A 24,560-nucleotide genomic window follows, 5' to 3' on the forward strand; every position below is an offset into this window, starting at 1 on the left:
GACCAGCTGTGCCTAGTTTACATGAGATGTATTATAGGAGGGCTGAAAAGGTCTGGTTTAACTTAGAAATATTGGAGCTGTAAAAATGTCGATTGCAAGTTGATAGAGCATTGATTTACCTGATTTCTGTTTAGCTGGCTCAGTCAAACCAGTTTCTCCCAGGTGTTAACCGAGTAATGTTCCAGAGTAGTAAGGGTAATGGAAAAAAAGATAATTTCAGATCATATCTCATGAATTTTGTTAGAGTCTAAGGGACAATAGCCACTATTCCAAAATTTTCTCTTCCAATTAATGAGTGGTTTGCCTGCTCCATAACTATTGCCCCGCATCAAACACCACCTGTGTGGCCTTGCTTGTATTCACTGAGCTCTTAGTTTTAGTTAAAAGTTGCTGTACCTGCTAACAAAACTGAAACAGCTGTGTTGAATTGCTCTGAGTTACCATGTAGTTGCAAGGTAGAAACAAGAAACTGTTTCCTTCATATATGCTGCTTCAGAGAAATTCCAGACAAGGCAAATTTCTCTGAGCTAAAAGACAGGATGGTCCACAGCCCAAACAAATAGAAATAGACTTTAAGTAGCTGAACTGACTGTGCTAACTTAAAAGAGAAACTGCCTAGCTATTGATAATCGGAGACGTATTTATGACTGTCATCTCCTCTTGTAATATGCATAAATTAAAAATATGATGGTAACCTACTTTTGGTTATCTGCTTTAGGCATTTAAAGTTCCTCTTGTCTTTCTCCCCTGGGCTCTGATTCCTACTCTTTAAGTTCATGGAAGTCAAGACACAAAGGAATAGTAGAATGATCTTCTAAGGGCTTATAGTATTTCTATGCATATGTGTAAAGGTAGGCGTAATTTCACTAAAACAGAAATACTTTCTTCTATCTGAAAACAGGAAGAATAAATATGAAACTGTCCTCAGCGATTTGGTTTGCAACACCAAGACAAAAAAACCTTATCATTTTACAATATTTTTATAATATGTGTTATAGGCAGAGTCTAGTTTAAGTTATCTCGTGCTGTTGTTCCTGTTTGTACTAGAGAAACTGCAGTCAGAGCCTTGTTGTGCTAGATAATGGGTAACTGTGAGAGAGACCCTGTCTCCTCTCCCCAAGATACAACTTATACAGTATTTTGCACTTGTATATAGGTAAGTGCGCCTTTTCTAGAAGAAATGGTAGGAAATGCTCTTTCAGTGTATACTTTGAAAACCTGTCATGACCTGGCATTTTGAACAGGGACCTAAGGGAAGAGAGAACTGGATTTTTCCCATGTCCTTGAAAATCAACCTACATCTACCTGTGTGTTAAGCCTCTAACTAAAGGAACTTGCACACCCAGCACTTTCTGAAGACTTTCTGCTAAAATCCCAGAGGGGTCCATTTGTCTGTAACGTGTTCTCAGCTCTACAGAGCCTTAGGGCTGTGCAGGATGTTAGAGGGTCAGGGACCTCTTGTCTCGGGGTGAATCTCTACTGGGCTGGCCATGACTTAGCATCCGTTTCTCCTTTTGTTGGTCATGACAATTGTGAGAACTTTCTAGTCCTTTTTAAGCTCAAATTATGATCAAATTCCAAAGTTAAGGGGCAGACGTGAATCATGGCCCACTTTTGTTCATTTTATGGTTGTTGTTGTTTTGGGGTTTGTTTTGTTTTTAAGGAAAACCAGGTTACATTAATATGCTTGGCATTTTGTATATTTATAATATATCATGTCTACCTACAGTAACTGGCCAACAGACCGCTATTTTCCTTTGAAATGGTTGTTTTCAGCCATTTAAACTCTTGCGGTAACTCATGCAGCACTCAGTGTGGCTCTGTATGATGCAATCCCGAAATTTTATTTTTAAAAAAGAATTTAGGAAATGACATATGGAAAAAGCTTACATTCAAGGACAGTGTTATAGTATTAAGCACTCAAAATAGGAACAAATTTTAACTTTTCAATCTGAGTTCACCCCCTTTGTGCAGAGTATTTGTTAGAGTATATGTAATTCTATATTCTTGCATTTACAGGACTCGGGCCCTACTGGATGCACAAGACTAACAAAGCAGAGTCCTCTGTTCATCACAGCTATGTTATTTTGAGGTTAAATCTTTGGGTTGGACCCCAGGAGTTTACAAGTTCCGGCAGTACTTCTGACACTGACTTCTAGCTGTTCCTGAATGAGACTTAGAAGGCATGTTAGTGAGCAAATAAAAAATGTATGGGGCAATCTGCCTTCTCACATTTCCTGACAGGCAAGCTCTTGATTTCATTTTTAATGTAATGTTCTTTAAATGTAGAGACTGTGTGCATGTGTAATAGAAAAACACATCCTGTTAGATCGATAGAATGCAGGGGCAAACGTGCCTCTATAAACCATGGCGCAAATGAAGATGTGTGACCTGACTATTTGAGTGCTTTCTTTTATGACCATGATACCATATATTTAAAGACACATTTTAGTATGAATCCAGATCTCTTGAATTAGCCTAGGATCATATTTCCTGGTTTCTAATGATTACAATTTAGTAACACATGGTGCTAAAAGTAAATCAGATTATGTAGATCATTTAACCCAATACAGGTTAACTTAGAGGTGAAGTCCCTTGTAAGTCCTGAATCTGATGTTTTTATACTAATTCCTATAGCGACAAAATTAATTGTCATTCCACTGAATGTGATCTTCTCTTCATTAACTTTAGTGTGCCTTCATGCTTATGTTCATAACTGAATAATGGTCATGATTTTGTCAGCTCTTCCCTGGCAGGGTTTGACCTGATGATTTAGGAGACTGAAAACTATCAGGCCACTGTTTGCCCTTACGGTATTGGGGCACATCCCCCAGTAATGGAAGTTATTGTAGCTCTATTCTGAACCTATGAAAATTTACAACAACCAAGAACCTTACCTGCTATTACCATAAAGCTGTTGTGTTACAAAGAAGATATAAAAGAAGCGCTTTTTTTTTTTTTTCTTCTGGTACTAGATCATACATAGGAGTAGCAGGGTCTAGCACTTCGGCTGCCAGGGGCTTCTTTTGTGGGAGACAGAGTGATTTGAGAGTTCATGCCTTGCACCCTTGGCCCTGGGCTCTGTAGAAGTTCTGCCATGGATTTTGTTTGATCCGTACGGGAACTCTGTAAGGTGGTGAGTCAGCAGCTACGATGCTTTTTCCAGCCACCTGGCTCCCACCATGGTATCCTGTTAGGACTGAAGACTGCTGACTCTGGCAGAACCCCATCTGTGATTGTGGATGATGTTGCCAGTGGCACTGTGGCGTGTATCGACCCTTACTGTAGGTTGCAGGAAGAGTAGCATGGCTTGAAAGTCTCTTAGCTCACCCACACAGAGATGTCTGTGCAAGGAGAGCGAGGCCTCTTCCCAGCAGCAATGTGGCAAAGGTAAAGCTGAAAAGATTGCAGAGGTTAGTTGTTGAACTTAAAGCAACTCTGATTTTATACTGCTCAAGGAACATATGATTTTGTCAGTCCAATTTAACTACATTTCATGTTGAACCCCAAGCGTTTGCATATTTTTAGTTAGTTTCTCTACGTTATTAGTTATTTTTAAAATTATCATATTTGAAACTCCTTAGATTTGCTCTTCAGGTTTGAAACCTCTAAGGTATGCTCTGGTCATGTTTTCAAGTTCTCTGCAGCCAAGTGTACTATTTAAGGAAGAAATAAAATGAAAGCTGAGGTTCACAAATATTTACTGGGCATTTATAAAGTATCATAGCTTTATCTGGCTGTTACCATTTTTATTAGAGTTGGTGATGGAGTATATTTTGGGGTCATCTACATACTTCAGAAATGGTTTTGGTGAGTTGTAAAACATGGTAGGTAGATTTGACTATGTTGAACAGAATCACTCTCCAACACATTCACGTCCCCCAGGTCGCTGTAGTGGTACTTTAGCCAGGCAGTGAGCAGAAAGCTTGCCTTGGCCATAACCCGGGCTGTAAGTTCTTTATGAATAAGTAGGGAATTGAGCTTTCACATCTCTCAGGTGGGCTATTATATTTGACACTAAATTCTAAGAAACAAGGATAAAAATAACCTTTTTGTTGTTATGATCATAGTAGTACATTATCTACTGGAAACAGACCTGGAGAAGAGTCAACAAAGGGTGTTTTATATTTTGTTAGCTGGTTTTAATTTATCAGCTGCCAGTTTCAATATATGTCTCTAACTAGTTGTACTGTAACTTCTGGAAAAATACCTACCCCCTACCATTCAAATTCTGATGGGGGATGTGTGAATGTGCTTGTGCGTGTTCATAATGTTCCCAGGCAGATTCAAAATGTTTGTTTAAAAGCTAGAAAAATCCGGTCTTTAAAGTTCAGAAGAACTTTACTGCTCATACTGATGTGGAGAGATTTATCATACTAATGTCTGTTAATACCTCAGGGAAATTAATGCCTCTTGAGTAATGGAATAAATGTTGAGCCTCAATGCCAAGGTGCCTGTGGGTTACAACTGTTGGGATTATGTTATAGTATGGTTCCAGGCGAAAAGGATTGTCTGTGCACGAGATAATCATGAGTCATCAGCCCTGTTGCTGTCCCTGATACCAGCCGGGGTATATTCCTGCGGCAATGGAATGGCAGCTGCCGGCGCAGCTCTGCCGGATGCCCTGCAACGTGCAGATCAGCCTTGCGACGGTGCGGGCTCTCTCGCACGGGGCAGCGTGCATCATCGCAGCGAGAGGCTTACATCCTGTTTTAATCACACTCCTGTAATCCTGCTGGTCCATAACAGTATACAAAATGCAGATCTGAATTTGACTCTGAGTTTTGAAACTCATGCTGCTGAAAGTACAACAGTTGAGTGTCAGTGTGCATCACAGTGAACGCACATATGCCTTTTAATTGATATAATAGGTAGCACTCGTGGTACTCCCAGGACTATCCTTAGAACAATGATACGAAAACTGAGCTATAGTTTTCTGTCAGTTTTGAGGGCTAAAGTAACCAGACAGGTGCAAGACAACATGAGCTTCTTAGTGGAAATGAGACAAGAAAACACCTGTTTTTCCCAAGTATTGGGACAACTTGTTTCCTCTTTGCATGGAAACGTTCTAGCATCGTCATCTTGTGCATCACATAAACCTGCAGCAATAAAGTCAAGCAATTGAAAATTTCAGATAAATCAATGGTTTGGGAATTATTTTATTACTGACTTCTGATGGCATCAGACATGGAGGTCTGTTTTGCCCAAGAAAACAGATGGCTATGATTTATGATTTCATGATGTTTTTGATACTGAAGTTTATGCTTTCAGTGAAACTATCCGATGGCCAGAAATCAGACATTGTTATGGATCAATGTATTTTCAAAAGCTCTATATTATATTTGCACAAACTACCCTTTGGAGGAACTTACAATCTTATTGCCAAGAAGCAGCAGTGGGGTCTGATGAGCCCTCGCTCCCTGTGGCAGCCAGCTCGCAGGAGGGATAGCTTTGTCAGGTCGACAAAGGATTTTGGTTCTTCCTGGTCTAGCCCAGGCTCATGATCTGCTGTTCTGCTTTCCCTCGCACAGCATCTTCACTAATGCCAGTCCCTTGTCACTGTTTTTGCAAGAATCCTGGTTTTGCCATGAACTCTATGTATTGGACAACGTTGAGCCCCTGCTTAAACTTCTTGTCATCAGGACAGTTGGTGGCATGCTTTCTCCACAAGAATGATTTATTTCCTCCTGACATGAAAGAAATATCTTCTTGGTTCCCTTCTCTAGGTGCTGCATGGAGACATCCCTTAGCATAGGTTTGCTGCCTTCTCATAGTAACGGGTGTTTCTGACCATTTCATAGCAGTTTTGCATGAGTACTCCAGGAAAAGACACTGCTCTTAGCTCTTTCAGTGATCTCAAGTGGACTAAAATTAAATAGATGGTGTGGATATTGCGCAGTTTAAATGTTAGTTGTATGTAACAAGTGGGGAAGAAAGGAGTAGACAGAAGGATAAGAAAATAAAGCCCATGGATTGTGGAAAAACATGTATATAACAACTTGAATTAAGTATGCCGTGCAGATGAATTCTTTGTCGTTATCAGGATCAAAATTTGATCAGTCCTTTTACCATTAGATCTACCTCAGGAAGAATATCTGTGCCATCCTGGTCGTAACTATGAAAGACTTGACGGTTTGATCACAAAGTAGTGTTAAGTGTTAATAAACAATTTTTAGCATTTTAAAATAATTTTTTCCTAACATGATCAACAGTAGCGCATCAGAATCTGAGAGACTCTACAACAACCAACCTCATAGCAGGGGAAAGAAGCGTTTAAGTCCTGAACTGATCAAGAATTGGATTTCAAACACAATGTTCTAGGAGGAGTTTCGTCTATGAAAATATTTTGGTGTTCATGTGTGAATGTTTGGAAACTATGGAAAGGTGGAACAGTCCTCAAGTGTCCTGCCTTGATGCTAAATAAGCATGACCTAAGACTTCTGATGAAACCAAGAAACAGTTATCAATTAGCATCAGTTTCAGGAAGCATTATCATATCAAGACATCTCAGGGTGCCTTTATAAAAGAAAATAATACAATAATTTAATAGCTCAGTCTGCTGTGCCAAATGAATGACTCAAAGCAGAAAAAAAAAAAAAAGAGTATGAGCCATAGTTTCACAATTGCACCAGCCTGCAGGAAAGCATCAATTTATTTCCAAAGTATTTTTGCTAGGAGAGTGATGGGAGGTGATTATAAAGCTTGAGCTTGTCTGGAGAGTTAAGGACGCCTAGCTTTTTATTCCCCATTTACTAGCACTGATTTTCACTCAGTTTTCAAAAGGCCTTCAGACAAAGAAACTGAGTGAATGACATGAACGTGTATTTTATGCATATCGGAGCAGAAGTTAGCTGTTGGAAGGAGGAGGTGGTTGTAGGCTTGTATTCCTCTAGTAACTCAAGGGCAGATGCTTCACAGTCTGTGTTGGGCCTCTTTAGGGCTTTGGAAACAAGGCTGGGCAGGAAGTGTTTCGGTTTTTCCCCCTGAAGTTTGAATTCTGAGTGAAAATCCAAGATGCCTCCATTTTGATAGGCTTTTGCAGGGTTTCATGAGAAGCTGCAGTTAAGTTATTTTTGCCTTCCGTATGGTAGGCTATGTTTCCTGGATGAACTATGTTTCCTCAATATACCATCGCTTTTCCTTGTTGAAGGCTTGCAGTGTACTGGAGACCATAAAGGAGAACAGCTCCAGGAAGGCTGGTGACTACATTAGTATTAGAGTGATGATCACAGTAGCTGGAACACTGAAGACACTAGTATTTAGTCCCTTTCTCATCCAAGTTGGCAACTTTTTCCCATGTGTGCTGTGCATAAGCTATGATCCTCTGAAAACGCATAAATCTGCTTAACTTAAAAGCCTGGAAATCAAATGGAAAAAATTATTCTGGTGACCTTACTTCTGCTCCTTGTATGACGAACACTATGGCATCTAAAACCAGTTTTAATGTGCTGGAGCAGAGCCTGAAGTTGGCAAAAGAGTGCAGCTTTGGCTTCAGTTGCTGAGATGCCAGAAGAGATTGGAAGTCCTTGAAATTCTTCCAAGAAGTCACTTTGTCCTATATGGAAACTGGCATTTATCAGTGCAGATGATAGTGGTGTATTTTAGATGGCATCAATATTGATTTGTATACTGTGCGAGCTTTTGAATATGATTTAAGATAAAGCTCAGCTTAACGTAAGACATTTCTCCACAAAGCATTGATTTAATGTTAATGTTTTATACGTTCCTTTCTTTGCTATAGCCTTTCCCTTGGTTTATGGGAGACGTCCCAAATATGCTTCTCAGTTCCCTCTGTTATCAGGCCTCTGTGAAAGCCCCACAAACACTTGCGCACATGAGTAAGTATTCAAAAGTTTAATGTATACTATCTGTCAGGCAGCTTCAAATGCAGTTAATTTACGGTGGTCGCTAGTGTTCATCTCAAATTCATTATTACCCCTTCAAGTGCTTGCACTTGGCTTATTGTTTTCCCAAGCCTGATGAAGAACATGGGAATGCTTGATGGAGATCTAACAGAAAAGTTAAAATGGGCTAGTTCTGTTATCAGTTCTATAGGGTAATTCCTTTTGTTTTGCCACTTACAGTGTTGGGTATTTTAAGCAGAGTCCTTGCTAGACTAGAGAGAGAATTTCCTGTTTGATTTGTATTTAAGTAATCTATAGCAGATCTTGCTCGGTGAAATGACACTGAGCACCATTCTACTGTGTGTCTCTCCTTGCTCTTGCTTGGGCGTTTCGAAGTGCGGAGGCTGGGAAAGGTAGAGCTGTAGCTGCTGGTCTGAGTCTGGCTCCCGACGTCCGGATCTCTAGAGCAGCGCGGCCGTGTCGAGGCAACACCAGCTTTGGGGAGGGAGGGGAAGAAAATACTTCCCCGGCAGGTGAAGTGACCCGGGAGGAGAGGCGGCGGGGAAGGGGCAGGGTTTTCCTTCAGCCGAGAGGTCGATGCGGCCCCGCCGGGCGGGCGGGCGGGCGGGAGCCGCTGCCTGGCGCTGGGGAGCGCGGAGCCTGCGCGGGCGCGGTGGCGGTCGCTGCGGGGCCGTGCCCGCCCCGTCCCATCCCGGGGCTTCCCGGCGGGGTCCGGCACGGCTGCCGCAGCCGGGACCGCGGCGAGGCGAGGGGCCAGCGCCGGCGCTGCGGCGGGGTTTGCCGGCGGAGGCAGGTCCGGCAGCGGCGCGCCAAATGCTCTGGGCGGTGTTTGCTAGCGGCGGCTCTTTCGGACTGCTGTTCTCGGCGAGCCCGACCTGTCGTTAAAGCGTATTTTTGGTTTGGCTCGATTAGATTATTTTTTATCTATCTTTTTTTTTTTTTTTTTTTCCCGCTTGCGGTTTAAAAGTGGCGTTTCGCCGCTAAGCGGGATGCTCGCGTTCCGGGTTACTTTGGTCGCCTGCCAGGTAGAGCTCATCTCTCGCAGCATCCTCCTACATCAAGCAAAAATTGTCTCCTCTCCCAAGGATTAATTATTCAACACGTTTAATGTGTTTGGGGCGGGGGGGAGGCGGCCACTCGCATACATCCTGCTGCCGCAGCGCCTGTCCCTGCTTTGTCTCGCACCTGGTGTGTTTGCGCGGCTCGCCTCTCCTCCTTCCCCCCAGCCGCCGCCTCCGCCCGCCCGCGCCCCGCTACCTCCCTGGGGGGCCGGCGGACGCGGAGCGCTGCGCCGGGACCCCGCGGGAGGCGGCTCCGCGCCGCCGCTCCGAGCCGCCCCGACCCCCCGCACCTTGCCCGCGGGGATGCTCGGGGCGGAGCCGCCTCCGCGCCCCTCCGCGGCGGCTCCGCGGGCGGGGCGGGGCGGGGGCTCCCCGCCGGGCGGGGCGGCAAGTGCGGGCGGCCGGGGGCGGCCCCGAGCGGACCGGGTAGCGCGGACCGGCGGCCTCGTCCGGGCGCGGAGGAGGGGCCGGGGGCTGGCCCGAGCCGGGCGGTGCCGCCGCCCGGGCAGCGCGGGGGGCTCGGCGGCAGGCGCGGCGGAGCGGAGCGGGGCTTCGCCCGTGACTTCGGCTTCTCCCCGCAGAGCCCGAGAGGCGCCGGCGCCGCTGAGGGGACAAGGGCGCTTCTTCCTGGCCGGTGGCAGCGGGGCGGGACCCAGGAGGAGCGAGGGAAGGCGCCGGCGGAGAGGCATCCCGAAGAGGCATCCCGGCGCGGTCCATCCCCTCCCTGCCCGGCTGGGTGCGTCCCATCGCGGCCCGCCGCCGCCCCGGGCCATGGGCCGGCCCGACTGAGAGCCCGAGGGAGCGGCCGGCAGCCCGCCCGGTGCTGCCCGGAGCGCCGGCGGCCGAGGCGGGACCGCAGGCGTCCTGGCGCGGGGAAAGATGCCCTCCGCGGGGTGGACGGCGGGCCTTCTCCTCCTCTGCGGGGGTAAGTACCGCCGAGCCCGGCCCCGCGGGAAGTTTGCGGGGCTGAGGTGATGGGTGCCACCGGCGGCCGGGTCCGGGTCCGAGAATCTTTCCCAAAATACAAGCAAGATATAAATAATCCCCATACTGTTTCTCCGCTTTTTAAGCTCTAAGGCTAAGTTAGAACAGATGTGAGTTTCCTTGTTCTTCAGATTTATGGCGTGAAAGGGAAGAGTATTCAAGTGTATTCCTATTTTAAGTCTCTAAAACATTATTCCTTCTCTGTTGTCCCCCTCCCAGAGCTTTTTGCATCATCAAATTAAATTGGGTTTGGATCGATAAATGAAAATGACCACAATACGAAAAGTTACTGGGTCGTAACTTAGATGATGCTATCCACAGATGTCAAGTTTCTAAAGCAAACAGAAAATCCATTATATCTCTCTTTCTTCCATATGGCTTTGTTTGCCAATGCATTTCTGATGTTTACATGAATAAATCAAAGTTGTTGTTTGCTAGAGAATGCAGTACAACCTTGCAGACCAAAAATGCATTTATAAAAAAAGCAAACCCCAGACCAGCCCCGTAGTTCACTAGTTGGTATAACGGAGAGTAAAGCGCAATAGTAATTCTGTACTTGTGATTCTCTGTAAAATGTGCAACTTGTTCCTTCTCGTTATTGTTTCAAATTAATTGTATTAGTTCACACCATCTTAAACTACTCTCTGTCACTTGCAGAGAGTATAAAGCTATTTTATTTCATGTTTTCTTTAGTATGCTAAAATATTTCAAGTTGCCCTTATTCTTTCTCTTCCTAGCACATTGTTGTTAAGGCCTGATCATCATAAAATCTCACTGGTACTCAAACCTAGGATGTCTGGGAATAAAATGTGTGGGATATAATACATCTAAACACTTATTTAAAAAAAATAGAATGGGTTGTATCCCAAGTCATTTCACTGTCAGGAAGAATTAGCCATACTTGTATTGCTAATGGATGATCTATCACACTGCTTTGCTTTTATCTTTGGCAAATCCATTTTCTTTAATGTTTTTGGCAGAATTAGGAGAAATGTAATTTATCTAAGTTCTTCAGTTTGAGGGGTATGTTTTCATTAGCCACAATGAGTCACATGCATTTGCTTGAAAATGATTTTCAGTGATTTCCGTTTAAGCTGGACAGATGAACTTACTCCTATGACGCCCCTGTGCTGTGATGCCCCAGAACAGTGTATGTACTGAACTAACTGGTGCTTGGAACTCCTGAGCTGCGTTCTCGTACGGGGTTTTTTTTCGTCATTCTTTCCCTTTCAGTTGGACCGTCATTTGATTTTACTTGTATAACTTTATATGAATTTCACTCTAAAAGTCACAGGTGGGAAAGGGAGTTGTCTCTGTGTGTTTTCCCTACTCGAGATAGCGATCTAAACCCTTCTCCTTTAAGTATCAGACCTAAGCAGCTGGAAATCAGTTTGAAAGACTTTTTATTATTAAATGTGACTATAAATTGTTAACTCTTGGATCTGTCCATAGCTTGGAGGAATACTATAGGAGTTAATTTATTTGAGTAGGATAGACTGCCAAGTAGACTTTTTTTTTAATACCACTTGCTTATAGTTATAATTGCAAATATTAATTTTGTTTACGCTCTCAGCTTTGAATCCCTTTAATTTTTACTAAAACTGTGGGGAAGAAAAGTTGTATGCATTTACGATCTCACTTTAGAGTAATTGTATTCATAGTTATTTCAAGAAGTCTAGCGTATGAGCAATGTTGTATGGGCGTCTGTTGCTGGAGAAGCACTGTTTCACATTGTTTAGATGTGTGACACTAATTCCTATTTATGTAATAAAAGCTGAGTTGACAGCAGGGGTAAGATGAGTCGTTACGTCTTGGAGGTATTAGCAAAATCCCTGTGTGCACAGAGTTCCAGTTTAGAAACGGGGCTATCTTATGTGTGATGCTGCATTCCCGGGGCAGGGAGAGGAATGCAGTGAAACTTCCGTGGGCTCCATCCTAGGGGAACTACGTTGTGCTCTCGCTGGGTGTTGCGAAGGAATGTCTCTCACCTGGGCAGGACCTTACCATAGAGGGTTCCCACCCAAGGTTAACATGCAGTGATACCCTTGCACTCACATCCTGTTGGTGCATCCCTGGTTTATCTAGCTCTGTGGGGTTTTGGAAAACTTAAAACTGCAGTAGTTCTTAAAACATGTGCTCACAACTAACCGGAAGGTTTTCTCTAACTTGGAACGAGATTGCATTTTACCAAGTGAGCTGGATAAATCAATCTGGTGAGCGTGCTGTTAGTTGAAAGGATTAGATCCGGTTCTTTTGTATTGGCGGGCTTTGAAAAGCACACTGGACCGTTTGTTCTGAGGCAGAAAGGCTGCAGCCTTGCTGGTTTTGCACCATAAGCAATGTGTGAGTCTCCTGCAGGCACTGGTATTAACATGCGGCAGCCTAGAAATAGAGAAAAGAAAATGAATGTTTCTTCTCAAATTAGACTTCTGTCTCTTTCATCAATATCAATTAAAAGAAACGCAGATTTTTATTATGGAGTGTGCACATGTATTTTTCAAAAGTTTTACATCTTTTTAGTTGTAGAGCTTCAGGGCTTACTTGCACACTGCACTGCATGGCTGTTTGGCACTGGAGTTCTGATTCATTTCTGAAAGCTCATTGATATAAGAGAAGGAGCTTGTTCAGTTAAGTGTAGAAAAGAGCGCGTGTGGGAAAGACTTAGTAGGGTTGTCTTCTCTGGAAAGTAATTTTTGTTATTAAAGGGAATACTTTTGAAGAGGTAATCTATTTTCAGTGAATAAAATAAAGTTTTGTAAGCATTACACTATGCATATTTTGTAAAGTTGGAAGGGAAACGTGCATCTACATGGAAATAATATAAATGTTGCTTTAACAAATGTGCTCTTGGATACAGGCTACTTAAACTTTTTTCATTGACTGTGATATGAAACTACTGATGAATGTATTAGTTCTGATATTCATTTAAGTAATGTATGGGGTCGATTCTTATAGTGAATTTTCATGCTGCTAGGGTTACTGTTAATGTTTTATTTTGACTGGCTACAATTTACAATGGGCCTTGGCTCAACTGATGTATCTAGATCAAGGACAGACTTTAGAAACAAACTGTGCAAATATTGACATTTTTCTCCCCAAAGTTTAGATATTTTGTGTAATATTTGTATTTCGCTATAGAAAACGGATGTTTTCCCTAGGAAGAGAACACCTATGTGATTCTTCCCCAAAAAAGATCACCTGTACACTAACTTCTTTAGATCAAAACAGTGCTAATCAGATCAAATGGTGGAGCACAGGCTTTTGACTTGAGTCAGGGACCAGGCTAAAGATAGCCATAAATTTGTTTGTGTGCCTGTCATTTTGGCAGAGATCTGGTCAGACAATATGTGATTTTCATTTTACTTTGTTTAGATTATAACCCTGACTGTAGAGCAAGGGCAAAGGGAATCTGTGGAGAAAAGTGAGAGGGAGGCACTTCATTACATCTTGTGTGTCTTGTTTGGGGAGGGTCTAACAGTTAGGAGGAAATTTCAAACCTCGTTGCTCTTTTTGGTGGGGAAAAAGTATTAATTATGACGCTTCGGTTCTTTCCTACTTTGTTATTTTTCTCTGCTCAGAGATGCAGCATCCGCTGCGCTGGCTCTTCCCCAGGCACCTCGCAGCCCGCTGGTGGTGCCAGCGCTTCCCCTCGCTCCAGTCTCCTCCTTCGCCTGCACGGACCGTGAAACTGCTGCTTCACTCGTACGCGGCTGAGTGCGGGGTTCATCCCAGCACTCCTGCTAATTTCCAGGAAAGGTGCCTGGGCCCTCTGTGGCCCTCCAGGCTTAATGTCTTCCCTCACTTTATTCCTGTTCCCAGGTCCTTCGCCTTCCAGTTCCTCCACAAACGAACTTCTGCACCGAAGTTCATCACCTGCAGCCTTTTCCGTTTCACAAAAAGTAATGTACCATGTTGGGGTTTTTTAACTCATGCTAATGGGATCTATATTTGTGTTATATTTAATTCCCTTTACTTCCCGTTGCTGTTTTTTGCTGTACCTTCTGTCCCTCAGCTGCCCGCATTTGCCTATCTGCCTGTCTTCTCAGGGTGTGTGTCAGGGCAATATGCAGTATTGGCTTGATTAGTTCTGCCAGGCAGTTTGTTGGAGTCTTGGTCTTTGGCTTCATTCATGGGTTTTGTTACTATCATAAAGACAGTATAAAGGAAATTAATATGAAGATAACAAAAAGCCAGCATTTTAATGCTAAGAAACTCATTCATTAGGCTTTGATTAACAGACAAGATTTCTTGTAGTATTAACATAAGCAGTCAGTTTGCATGACAGTGTTGGTTCAGCACCTGAATACAAGATGCACAGTCAGTAGCATGCCCACGTTCAGTTTTCCATCTGTATGTCATATTATAGTCTTTTAATTTTTACTGAAACGACAGACACGACTGGGTGAAGAAGCATGTATTTTGTTCATCTCCGTTTCTTCCCCTGTCCCCCACTTTGGCCCCTGGCAGGAGGGAAAGGATTTGTTCGCTTGTTGCTGTACTTGCATTCTTGGCACCGCTGCTCCGGCTGGTAACGAGGCGAGTACTAATTCTAGTCTTTTTAGGATTTGAACTGAGGTAACTGGTTTGAGGGAAGCCAAATAGTAGCTCTCTCCTCAGTACTTCATTTGGCAACTGTACTGTTTTATGCGTACCGTGTATTTAAAGGAGATATACTAACAGTAAACAAGAATTCATGGTTCCCGCTCCTCCTGGGCTGCGATCTCCCCCATGATGCAAACCAGCAAACACAAATATGCAATGGGTTGGAAAAAATCCATAGTATAGGAGCTCAGTGTTTTCTAGAGAGCCTTTTTGTGTAAAGGTCACTTGTCTGTGGTGAGGAGAAGGTTTGCTTTATTCATATGTTGGCATCCTTCAGCTTTCCGGCAGAACCGAGAGTGGTGCCAGCTGGTGATTGACCGGAATTGTCTCTTGGTTTTGAAACGTAACAAATTGCCTGACACTGCTTATTGGGTGCATGCATTTGTATTAGTAACGTTGCAAAACTTACTTTAACACAGATGCTGATTCCCTACGTGAACAAGGTTTATGTTGAGAGCATGCTCTTTCAGGATTGAGGCACGTTCATGGTGCAGAGTCTGTTCTTAGCTCTTACTTTTTACTCTCGTCTGGTTTGGCAGAAGCAGAGCTTAAAAATTCACCAAATTATTCAAAAGAAACTTTGGAATTGTTTATTCTCCAGATAATTTTTTTTTTTTTTTTTAAAATCTCTATTACATTTTGGAAGGCAAACAACTGAAGCATTGCAAGAATAAATGAAGCCGTAGGAGAAGGATAGATTTGAGGTTTGCGTACTAGTTTGGTTAGATCAGGATTCAAGTTCACTTGACAGCTGTGCTACAGACTTGTTCATTGTCTCACACTCTCTCTTAGTTTTCTGTAAATACCACGGTCAATAACATGCTCCTTTGCATGTTATATGCGTTGTTGATTGCACATCACATAACTCCATACTGGAGCTGACACAAAGTGGGGAAGATACACTGGAAAACTTTACAGAATCTCTAGAGTGACGATGCATCAAGAAAAAACAGCATCAGAGCAGCTGTAGGTAGCTGTAGAATAAAATCTGTTCAGAGGCTTTATTTTTACAATGGGATCTTGTAAAATGGGATCTCATCAGTGAGATATATTGGCCGCTTCCACAATGTTTTGGTGAAGTCATCATGAGCCTTTTGACAAGTTTCATGGAGATATGTCGCTAGTTAATAACATCATTAAGAAAGTTTTTGTTAATACAGTAGGGAGTCAGCTGAGGTGTGAATAGCCAGATGGATTTTGCTCCTTTTGGAGCCCAGTTGTTTTTAAAAGGATCACAAAGGTATCTAAAGCCATCTTACTCTTCAGATATTTTGTCTTTTTTCCCCCCACATAAGGAGAACACAAAACTGTTTTCTTAAAGATTACTTCATAAAAATAGCTGAATAGTTTCAGATTTCTGGATCTTGAAATGGGACCATAAACATACCAGGCGCATTTTTACCGAAAAGATGTTATGTAAATCTACCGAAATGAAGGTGATGATCAGCGCTTTAGAGCTTAAGGGAAAATTGCAGTGATCGCAGTCAAAAAAGGGAATTGGAAACTTTACTGGGATAAGAGTGCCAAAAATGTTGTTTGACTGAATTACTTTAGAAATTTGCCTAACTAAATCAGGTGATTGTAAAAAGAAAATGGATATATTACTCCTAATGGTTGTCTAATGGCTTTTCAGTGTATGCATTTAGAAAACTAATTAAACATTATATTTGACTGATATAACAAAGTTGTTTGTGTTGCTGTAATGGGCGTTTTTTATAGTGTCCATTATGGCTTTCTTCTAAGTGAGACAAATTTCACTCTTAGATAATAAAATTAAACCTAGGTTTTTCTCCTAATTCAGAGACACCAAGTTTTCCCGATATGGACAATTCCATTATCTGTTCTTTTCACGTGCGAAATGGCAAAACTCACGTTGACATCAGTAGACCAGAATTTCACATATCTCTGAAGGCCCCTAAAGACTAGTTTTGCCACTGAATTAGAGCAGGCATCCATTAGTCCTGTCAGTGCCATTCCAAAGCTGAGATGAGACTTAAATCTCACAGTGGCTTAAAGACACAGAGAAGCTTCTCTGTTCTTGTTAAGAGTAGATGCATAAATTCAGGTAGTTCTTTACCACACCATTCCTATTTCAAGAGCTGAGACTTTCAGATTGGTCCCTAACAAGGATGTTGCAGAGCAGCTCCCTTTGACTGCCTTCAGAGGATATTTCTACGCTGATTGGCTTCTGGAGTTTTTTGCCTTGGTTGATAAGGAAGGCCACCTTACCCTATTATCTAAAAGTAGACATTGAAAAGTATTTCTTTGCAAAGAGAAATGAGGATGTAAGAAATATGAATGGTTTACAAAATGTTGGTGAGAATGGATTTGATTGTCTTGGTTATCTTCACCGCACCCTGCCACTGTGTTCCTCAAGAATTACCTATCAGGTTGAAAGTAGCTCTTTGTGTTGCTGCTGTATGTTTGGGAGGAAGACGCTGACCACCAGTGTTCCTGCCGTTTTGCACAGAACGGGGCGGGGGCAGGGGGGAAGAATTTGGATTAATACAAATAAAATGGAACATAAAGTAAAATAAAAGCTATGTCTTACTGAAATTTAGCGCATAACATTCACTTATGGCTTTAAACAGCTGATTTTTTTTTTTATTAAATGAATTATTTAATATCACATCTATTTGGATGGGAATACCCAGTATAGAGTGATTAATACATACGTTTATGACAGTCGTCTCGAAGTAGGAGAAGGTTTGAAATGTGCGTGTACTCTAGGGCTGCAGTCAGGTTTTCTTTTACAAAGAATAAAACCAGACACTGGCAAATTATATGAAAATATTTCTAAATTAAATTGCCATCGCTTTGTGCTGTGCAAGACTGTAAGACAAAAGGGTGCTGTTCATGAAATCTAAGTAACAGGGAGGGGAAAGGAGAGGATACAAAAACTCTCATCAGGAAAAGGCTTCAAGTTTTGATTTTACTAGGAAAAGGAGGAGAAGTTTATTTTCCAGGAAAAAAAAATATTAAAAATTCAAATTGGGTGTAGGGGAATGAGAATGGATTTGGGTAGAGGGCACGGGCTGTTTTGATACTGTCATGTGAAATTGCACTGTGATAACTGGGAAGTTGTGACAGGACATTGGGAGAAAGTATCCAATGCTCGTTATCAACAGCAACAACAAAGTGCTGCTTTGGCACCTGCAGTACTAAGAACATCATTTTGTAGAGCACTTCAACGGCGCCTTCTCACATCTCTGAAGTACTTAGGTATTTAGGCACATGCTTAGGTTTATCCCATATCAGCAAAGCATTTTAGACTGGGACTGCTAAATCAAGGCCCTGTAAAGAATTGCACAGAATTTCCCAAAGTTAAAACTGTGACAGTACATTCAGGTGCCAAATTTCTCTTTGCTACCCTTTGCTGTAAAGTTCCCCTTTCCTGGTGTGTACCTAGACTAACAACTGTCATGTCTCCAAAATGCAGGTTTTCCTGTTGTGAGACTAACGCATTACAAGGAGGCGTAACATCTCCAACTTCTTTTGCCACCTGCAGAATGCAAAGATCCAGCTAGTTTGGAAGCAGCGCATTTTATTACTCAGGAGTGTAGGTGAGGTTAGCTTGCACTGAGCTCCGTCTTGCCTGAGTTTACAGTATCTAGGCTAGTAGGTTTAGAGCTAATTGGGATATCTTTGTCCTACTTTGTCATCTGAGGGTTAGATATGATGCTCCCGACCACTTTCTCCATGTGACTAAGATACACGTTTGAGATACTTCTCACTGACAGCATGAACAAAGGTCTTTCTGTGTGTATATATATATTTATTTATTTAACTGGATAGTTTTACTGAGTAGCCTTCTTAATAGTCTAACTAACTTCCCTGAGTTAGACCAGGTAAGATCTGCCCTTAAACCTTTCTATAGGCCTGTTGTTTCCTTGAACTGTAAACGTTTGGCAATGGTTTTTGGTGCTACGCTACCTTGGATCACTTGTGCTGCTTTTGAACTGTGAGTTACGTACTAGGTACCCCATTTGTATTTTGATAGTCACAGTGTCTTTGGAAAAAAATACAGAAAGAAATAGAAAGAAATTATGATTGCCTGTTACTGCTTTTGAGCAATTCAGAGTAGAGGTTTCTCTAGTTGAGCCTGTGGGTGTTGCTGAAATAAAAAGGTGTGAGGAAGATGATTTCTGTACAATGACTCATCCCAATCGCAATTAGGAAACAAAAAAAGCAATGGGAGTGTTTAAATTTTGGGTTTGAACATATAAGTTTTAAAGTAATGAGGGGGGAACAATATGGCTGTAATATAAATTTTATTGCACATTTCAATTCAGCATTGCTGACATGCTCCGAATGAGAAAGCATTATAAACAGTTTTATTGCTTTGATAAACTTTTGCCTTTGTGAAGATTGGAAGAGTTGTCCTAAATTGCTTTACTAAGGACTTTTTGGATAGTCAGAGAGTTTATAACATATATTTTCCAGATTCTTTTGTATTTAAAAAAAGAGAGAGAGAAAGAGAGAAAATAACCCCAAAATTTAAAACTTAGTTACTGTAAGTTCAACAGCAAGCAGGATCATCTTAAGAGACTGTGATAGATCACCAATAAAACCTCTGTAAAAAAGGAAAATGCTTATAAAATGACTTTTTTCTTATAATATTGAGGTATTTAAGTGAGCCTGTTGTTGTTGGGGAAAGGATATTTATTTAACTCTTTCTCTTCTTAGATTTTAGTCTAATAAAATTTGAAATGAAAATTGGACCAAAAGTTTCAGGGCAGTAAATGCCTAAAGAAAAGAAGTAAGACTAGAAAGCCCAAGGTTTTACTTCTTGCCTTTTTTTACGTGTCGTCGTTCCCCCCCCCCCCCCTTTTTTCCTAAATCTGGCTGCTACAGACTGCATTTTTGTTTGTATTTTTATAATTTTTCCAATAACTTATTAAAGCCTTGTCTCCTGGCATCATGCAGTCAGGTGGGAATTTTTCACTTTATCGAAAAATTCTGTCCTTTGTCTCTGCACAGGAAATCTTGGCATCATGGCATAGCCATCCTAAGTACCTGACAATTAGAAAGCAAATTAGAAGAAACTATACAAGTCTCTACTTTAGCCTTTCAGAATTTGTTTGTCCACAACACAACTTCTAGGAGACAATAAGGGAAAGGCACGTTATTTAAGTATTTAGCTTGGTAATCTCAAATTCACTTTAGTTTGAATATAGTATTAGATATGTCAGAGTAATAAGGAGACTGGTAACAAGGACTTTTACTTATTTTATAACATGTTCTGTTGCTAAAAAAATCCCTCTGATGATTCCCCCCCCCCCCCCCCCCTTCCTCTGTTAATCCTTGGTAGTGGTGATAATGTAAGAATTACCACATGGAGTCACACTAAAAGTCCATCTGGCCCCGTGGCCTATTTCCTGACGATGACTGGCAGTATCCACTTTTGTCCTTCATACTTCTTGGAATGCAAAGGATAATAACAAGAAGTTTAGGAAATGCTGTTTTTGAGAAAAATAGAAACGCTTGGCCATATTTATTCACAAAGAGACAACTGAGAAAGTAGAGTTCAAATTTTTCGGTTTATGCAGAAGTATTATAAAGATGGATGTAATGGTGAAAATGGAGTAATGGTGGAAACAAGACACATGGGGCTTATGTCATAGCAAGTAAGATTCAGGAAGCATTTTGGTAACGGGGAGCTACAGGAATCAGTTGTCTGCAGTTACCGTGCGATTTCTGTCACTTGGAGTATCTTAAGAACAGGTGGGACAGCAATGTATTGATGTTGCTTATGTGGTCATTGTGTTGCTATGGTCATACCTTGGGTGAGTTAGATGACCTCTGTTGGAAACTTTTGATTTCATCTTCTTATGGTTTTGTGCTTAGGGTGTAAGAAATAGGACAAACGCAGCCTTTGTATGTCTGCTGAAGTTAATGCCTGGTGTTCGATCAATCAGAGCTCTTTCAGAGATCATTGTAACTTGAGTCTGTGGTCAACGCAATTTGAGAGTTGATATCAAAATGCTTATATTGTTAATCATCAACAGCTGAATAGACAGGAGCTAGATGCCTTTGATATCAAGATGAGCTTCTGGAGTTTCTGGTTTCCAGAATATCCCCAGGGATATATTTGATATGTGGTGGTCTTTGTCTTTTTAAAAATCAAGTTCTAATGCTATGCTCAGTGTTCTCAAATCCCAGGCAATGAGTTGGAGACCTCACACTGGCACTGAGCGTTTCAAATTAGTGCCTTGAAAAAGTCTATATATGTATGGCCTAACCTTGTCACCCAGAAGAATAAAGGGAGTGCTGTTCTCTTCAGACAGAAAGGAAAATGCGTTGGAGTGACAATATTTGTTGAAGTAGACACAGAATTTGAGGATCCATTTTCTTAAGAGTTAAACTGGATTTATGGTTTGGTAGGCAGTTCTCATTAAATGAGAATTTAACGATAGCAGAAAGACCATGAAAAAATCAGTGCTGGGATTATAACTCTACTGTCAATATTTTCCACCCTGAATCCTAAATTGTAGTTGCCAGGACCGTTTATCTGTCTTTGACTTCTTCTGCTGAGAACTCTTCTCTAGTTTTCCCTTTTGTCAATGCAATACTTTGCTAGATTTTAATCTTTGAAGAACTGCAGCTTGTATTTTTTCATTGTTGGTTCTGTTTCACAGTTAGTATCTTTCACTGCAATAATGGATTTATTGTAATTCCACATCATTTTCAAATTAAGTGTTTATGTTTAAATGTGCTTAATTTAAGGTAGGGTTTGGGGCATGAGCTACTTAACTGCTGTTGGTTGGCAGTACTGGTCTCATGGGAGGAACTGATAAGGTGTTTTACAAAATAAAACTATGGGGCAATATGGTGCAATCCTATAATGTTATCCTGTTTCCGCTTCTGAGAAGATTTTCATTTACCCTATGTGTGCCAGCATGGCATAACAATAGGTTGTATCCCATTCTGAATGCAAGATAGAGGCAGGAAATCACTATGAAGAAGAGACTATTATTCCTCCTTTCCAAGGACAGAATTCAATCCTAGTTAGTCTTGATTTAAAGCAGAATCGTTACCCTGTCACCTTTTCTGGCATTTGGACAGAAACCTACAAATGTGTGGAACTGCTGATGAAAATGAAATTGCACTGAACTACGTGATTACCTTTCCAAACATCCTGATAAAGACTGCAGACACTGTCACAGCATCTGTGATTTTTTTAGACATGTGATTTTTGTCTGGGAGGAATGTTTTGTTTGGATTTTTTTTTTCACATCTAGCTTTTGAATAGCTTGTGAGTACCATCAGTCTTGCAATAGAATGAAAACCTTGAGCCTTAACTCTTTTTTTTTTTCATTAATTAAAAAGATAGGAAGGAGCACTATTGTTACAGAGTTGACCTGAAGCAACTGCAGAATACCTATCTTTCCCTTCTCTCAACAGACACCTCCTTTTAGCAAGTTTAATTACGACTGCCCTTAGATATCACTAGATAGTAGATGCAGATACACCCATGTATCATGGAGTATATTGCCTAAACTGTTGACAACACTGAAGGTTTTTGTGCAAAGACCTGCCTGTACCTTTTTATGTTAGAAGCCCATATGTAGCTAGGGTTGACCAAAGCCCCCAAATGTAGCCCTGCTTAGAAAGAATGAGCTTAAAAAAAAAGTTGTCAATGAGAGAAGAAATTAAAAATTAAAAAAATATAACATTGATTCAGGTACTAGACTCCAGCTTCTGTGCCTACCTTACTTGCTTGGGGAAATTCCAGCAAAGTTGGTGTTAAAATGCATGTTTCTTTTCTGTTGCTTATGTCAGATCTACTTAACGAGGGAAAAGAGACCGAAGTGTAAGGGAAATCAAGAAACTGTCAATGCAGAAAGTACTGTCAAAAGCAGAATGGGCAAGATTTTCATGTAATGGTTCATCAGTGCATTTAATGGGGTCATAGTCTTTTCTAGCATCACTTAATGAAGATTGTTTTTTCCCCTAGAATTCAGGTAACCTGTAGACTGTAAAATAATTAAGACAAGAATGAAATTGCCACTATTATTAATAGCAGGGTTTTTTCTTTTAAAGATGTTATACTTGCTTCTGGAGAGCACATTGAGACTAGTTTCCATTCCTTCTGCCACAGTAACTTTTCCCAACATCAAGTAATGAAAGCCAAATTTGGTCGCAACTTCCAGAGTTTGCAAATTACTTTGGAATAAAAGCTGTAAAAGGGAGGGATTGCTCCATTTATCTCAATGAGACATTAACACTGAAGTCTTAAAAAGTCATTTAAATGTGGTCATTGTCAACTCTCGCATTGCTGATCGTTCTAGTAGAGCTGTCTGGATAAACAAGCGACCCATTTGGACTGTTGTGGGAAACAGATGGCCAGTGATGGGCATCATGGTCACTGCCAGAGCTAGGTGAATGTTTAACAGGGTCTTCAAGGCCTTGGCAAAGACCATCCAGCGATCCTACCAATGGAGTAAGACACAGAAATTTTGCAGTAGCTCTCTGTTTTAAATATCTATGGTTGTTTTTCAATAACAAGATGTTGTATGGTAATATATGAAGTGGGAGGTTGCAGACTGACATAAAATGAGTATACTAGAAATTAAATATGCCACATGGACTGTTTTGCTGATTTTTATCTCGCTAATGTTACTGTTATTTTGAAAATGCTGGAGGAGAATCAAGCGCATTTAAGGTGCTTTGCATTTGCAGCAGTCTGGATTTCTCATTATAAAATTAAGAGTCAACTTGTCAAGTACACAGATAAATATGTGCAACTTTATTTGGTTTTACTCTCTCTGGAGTGGTGGTACTTAAATTATGGTTTAGTTCAGTACACGATCCAGAGATGTTGGTGGTCTTTCTCTCCATGTCAGTGTTTCTGTATTGTGCCTCTGGCAGCTGAATATCCATGGGAAAATGTGTTACATTTTGATCACTGGTTCTTGAACTGTGGGCTTCATGCTACTGAGGGCCTGTCAACCATAGTAAAGATCCGAGAAGCCGTATTAAACAACTATTTCAGTAGTGCTTGCAATTAAAACCTTGGTGATAAACATGCATATTGTCGTAAAAGAGAGGAAGAGGATTGAGGGACATATAGCAATATAAAATGCTGGGAACCCCTGTTGTAGGTGACGATATTCCATAACAAAATTTTTGTTAAACAATTTTGAATGCACAGCTGCCCCTCCTCTTTTTTCTTTTTTTTTTTTTTTTTTTTTTGGGGGGGGGTGGTTTTGTGTGAAAAGTGTACATATTTAATGGTGTAAGAATGACAAGCCAATTGAAGGGGAAAAAAAAGTCAAAGCAAACAAAAACTTCTGACTGTCAAATGGCTAGAGGGCATTTTTTGTTGCTGTTCTTTAGGCATGCAAAAAGGTCTGTAAAGTAACTTTCTGAAACAATGGACATTTTCATTATAGAAAGCTTAAAAATACGTTTAAATATAAATTTAGAATCAAGCCTTCTTCCGAATACTAGAGGTTTGTCTGGTCTGTCTGCAGCTGTCAGGTTACTTGGTTTGTTTAAATAAGAAATCTGTAAAGTAAGGATTAATCTGCTTGCTCTGTAAGGTAAGGATTTCTTCTTTGTACACTTAGGCTTGTCAGATCTGGGCCAGGACAGTTCTGGGCACTGATGTCATACTTTATACATAATATTTTAGTTTAGCTACTGTTGATGAACACCTATTCCTGTCAGCAAAGCTGGATACGTTTGTCAAGTGAGAAAGTGGTGGGAAAAGAAACTACCATTTCTCGTCATACGGTCGCATCTCCCCACAGCTGTGGTATGAAGCCCTGCTTCCCTCACACTTGGTATGCTGAATGAATGAGGCTCTTTAGTATGACTTCTGTTTTTATAGTTAACTGAGCTTTGAAATTGTCTCCTAAATCATCCTTGCCAATAGCATTAACTACCCCTTTGCTGGTAGTCAGAGATTATTCTACAGTAAGTTAAAGGGTAACTCATCTTCTTTTGTGATGACAGGAAACATGGAGGGATGTAAAAGATAATGGCTAATTCAAAGCAGATCACTCCACTCTGCTTCTGGAAATCCATCAACTCCATTCAAACA

At 41.3% G+C, this 24,560-nt stretch overlaps 1 protein-coding gene across 1 annotated transcript in view; it reads left to right on the forward strand.

The window, feature by feature from the left end:
* Positions 1-9,516: 9,516 nt before the first annotated feature.
* Positions 9,517-24,560, forward strand: part of RET (ret proto-oncogene) — an 84,551-nt gene continuing 69,507 nt past the window's right edge. The window contains exon 1 of the mRNA XM_075505193.1: positions 9,517-9,851. Coding sequence (XP_075361308.1) covers positions 9,806-9,851 — 46 coding nt within the window. The 5' untranslated portion in view covers positions 9,517-9,805. The remainder of the gene's footprint in view (positions 9,852-24,560) is intronic.

Source organism: Mycteria americana, chromosome 6 (assembly GCF_035582795.1).
Source record: "Mycteria americana isolate JAX WOST 10 ecotype Jacksonville Zoo and Gardens chromosome 6, USCA_MyAme_1.0, whole genome shotgun sequence".
Classification (NCBI taxonomy): domain Eukaryota; kingdom Metazoa; phylum Chordata; class Aves; order Ciconiiformes; family Ciconiidae; genus Mycteria; species Mycteria americana.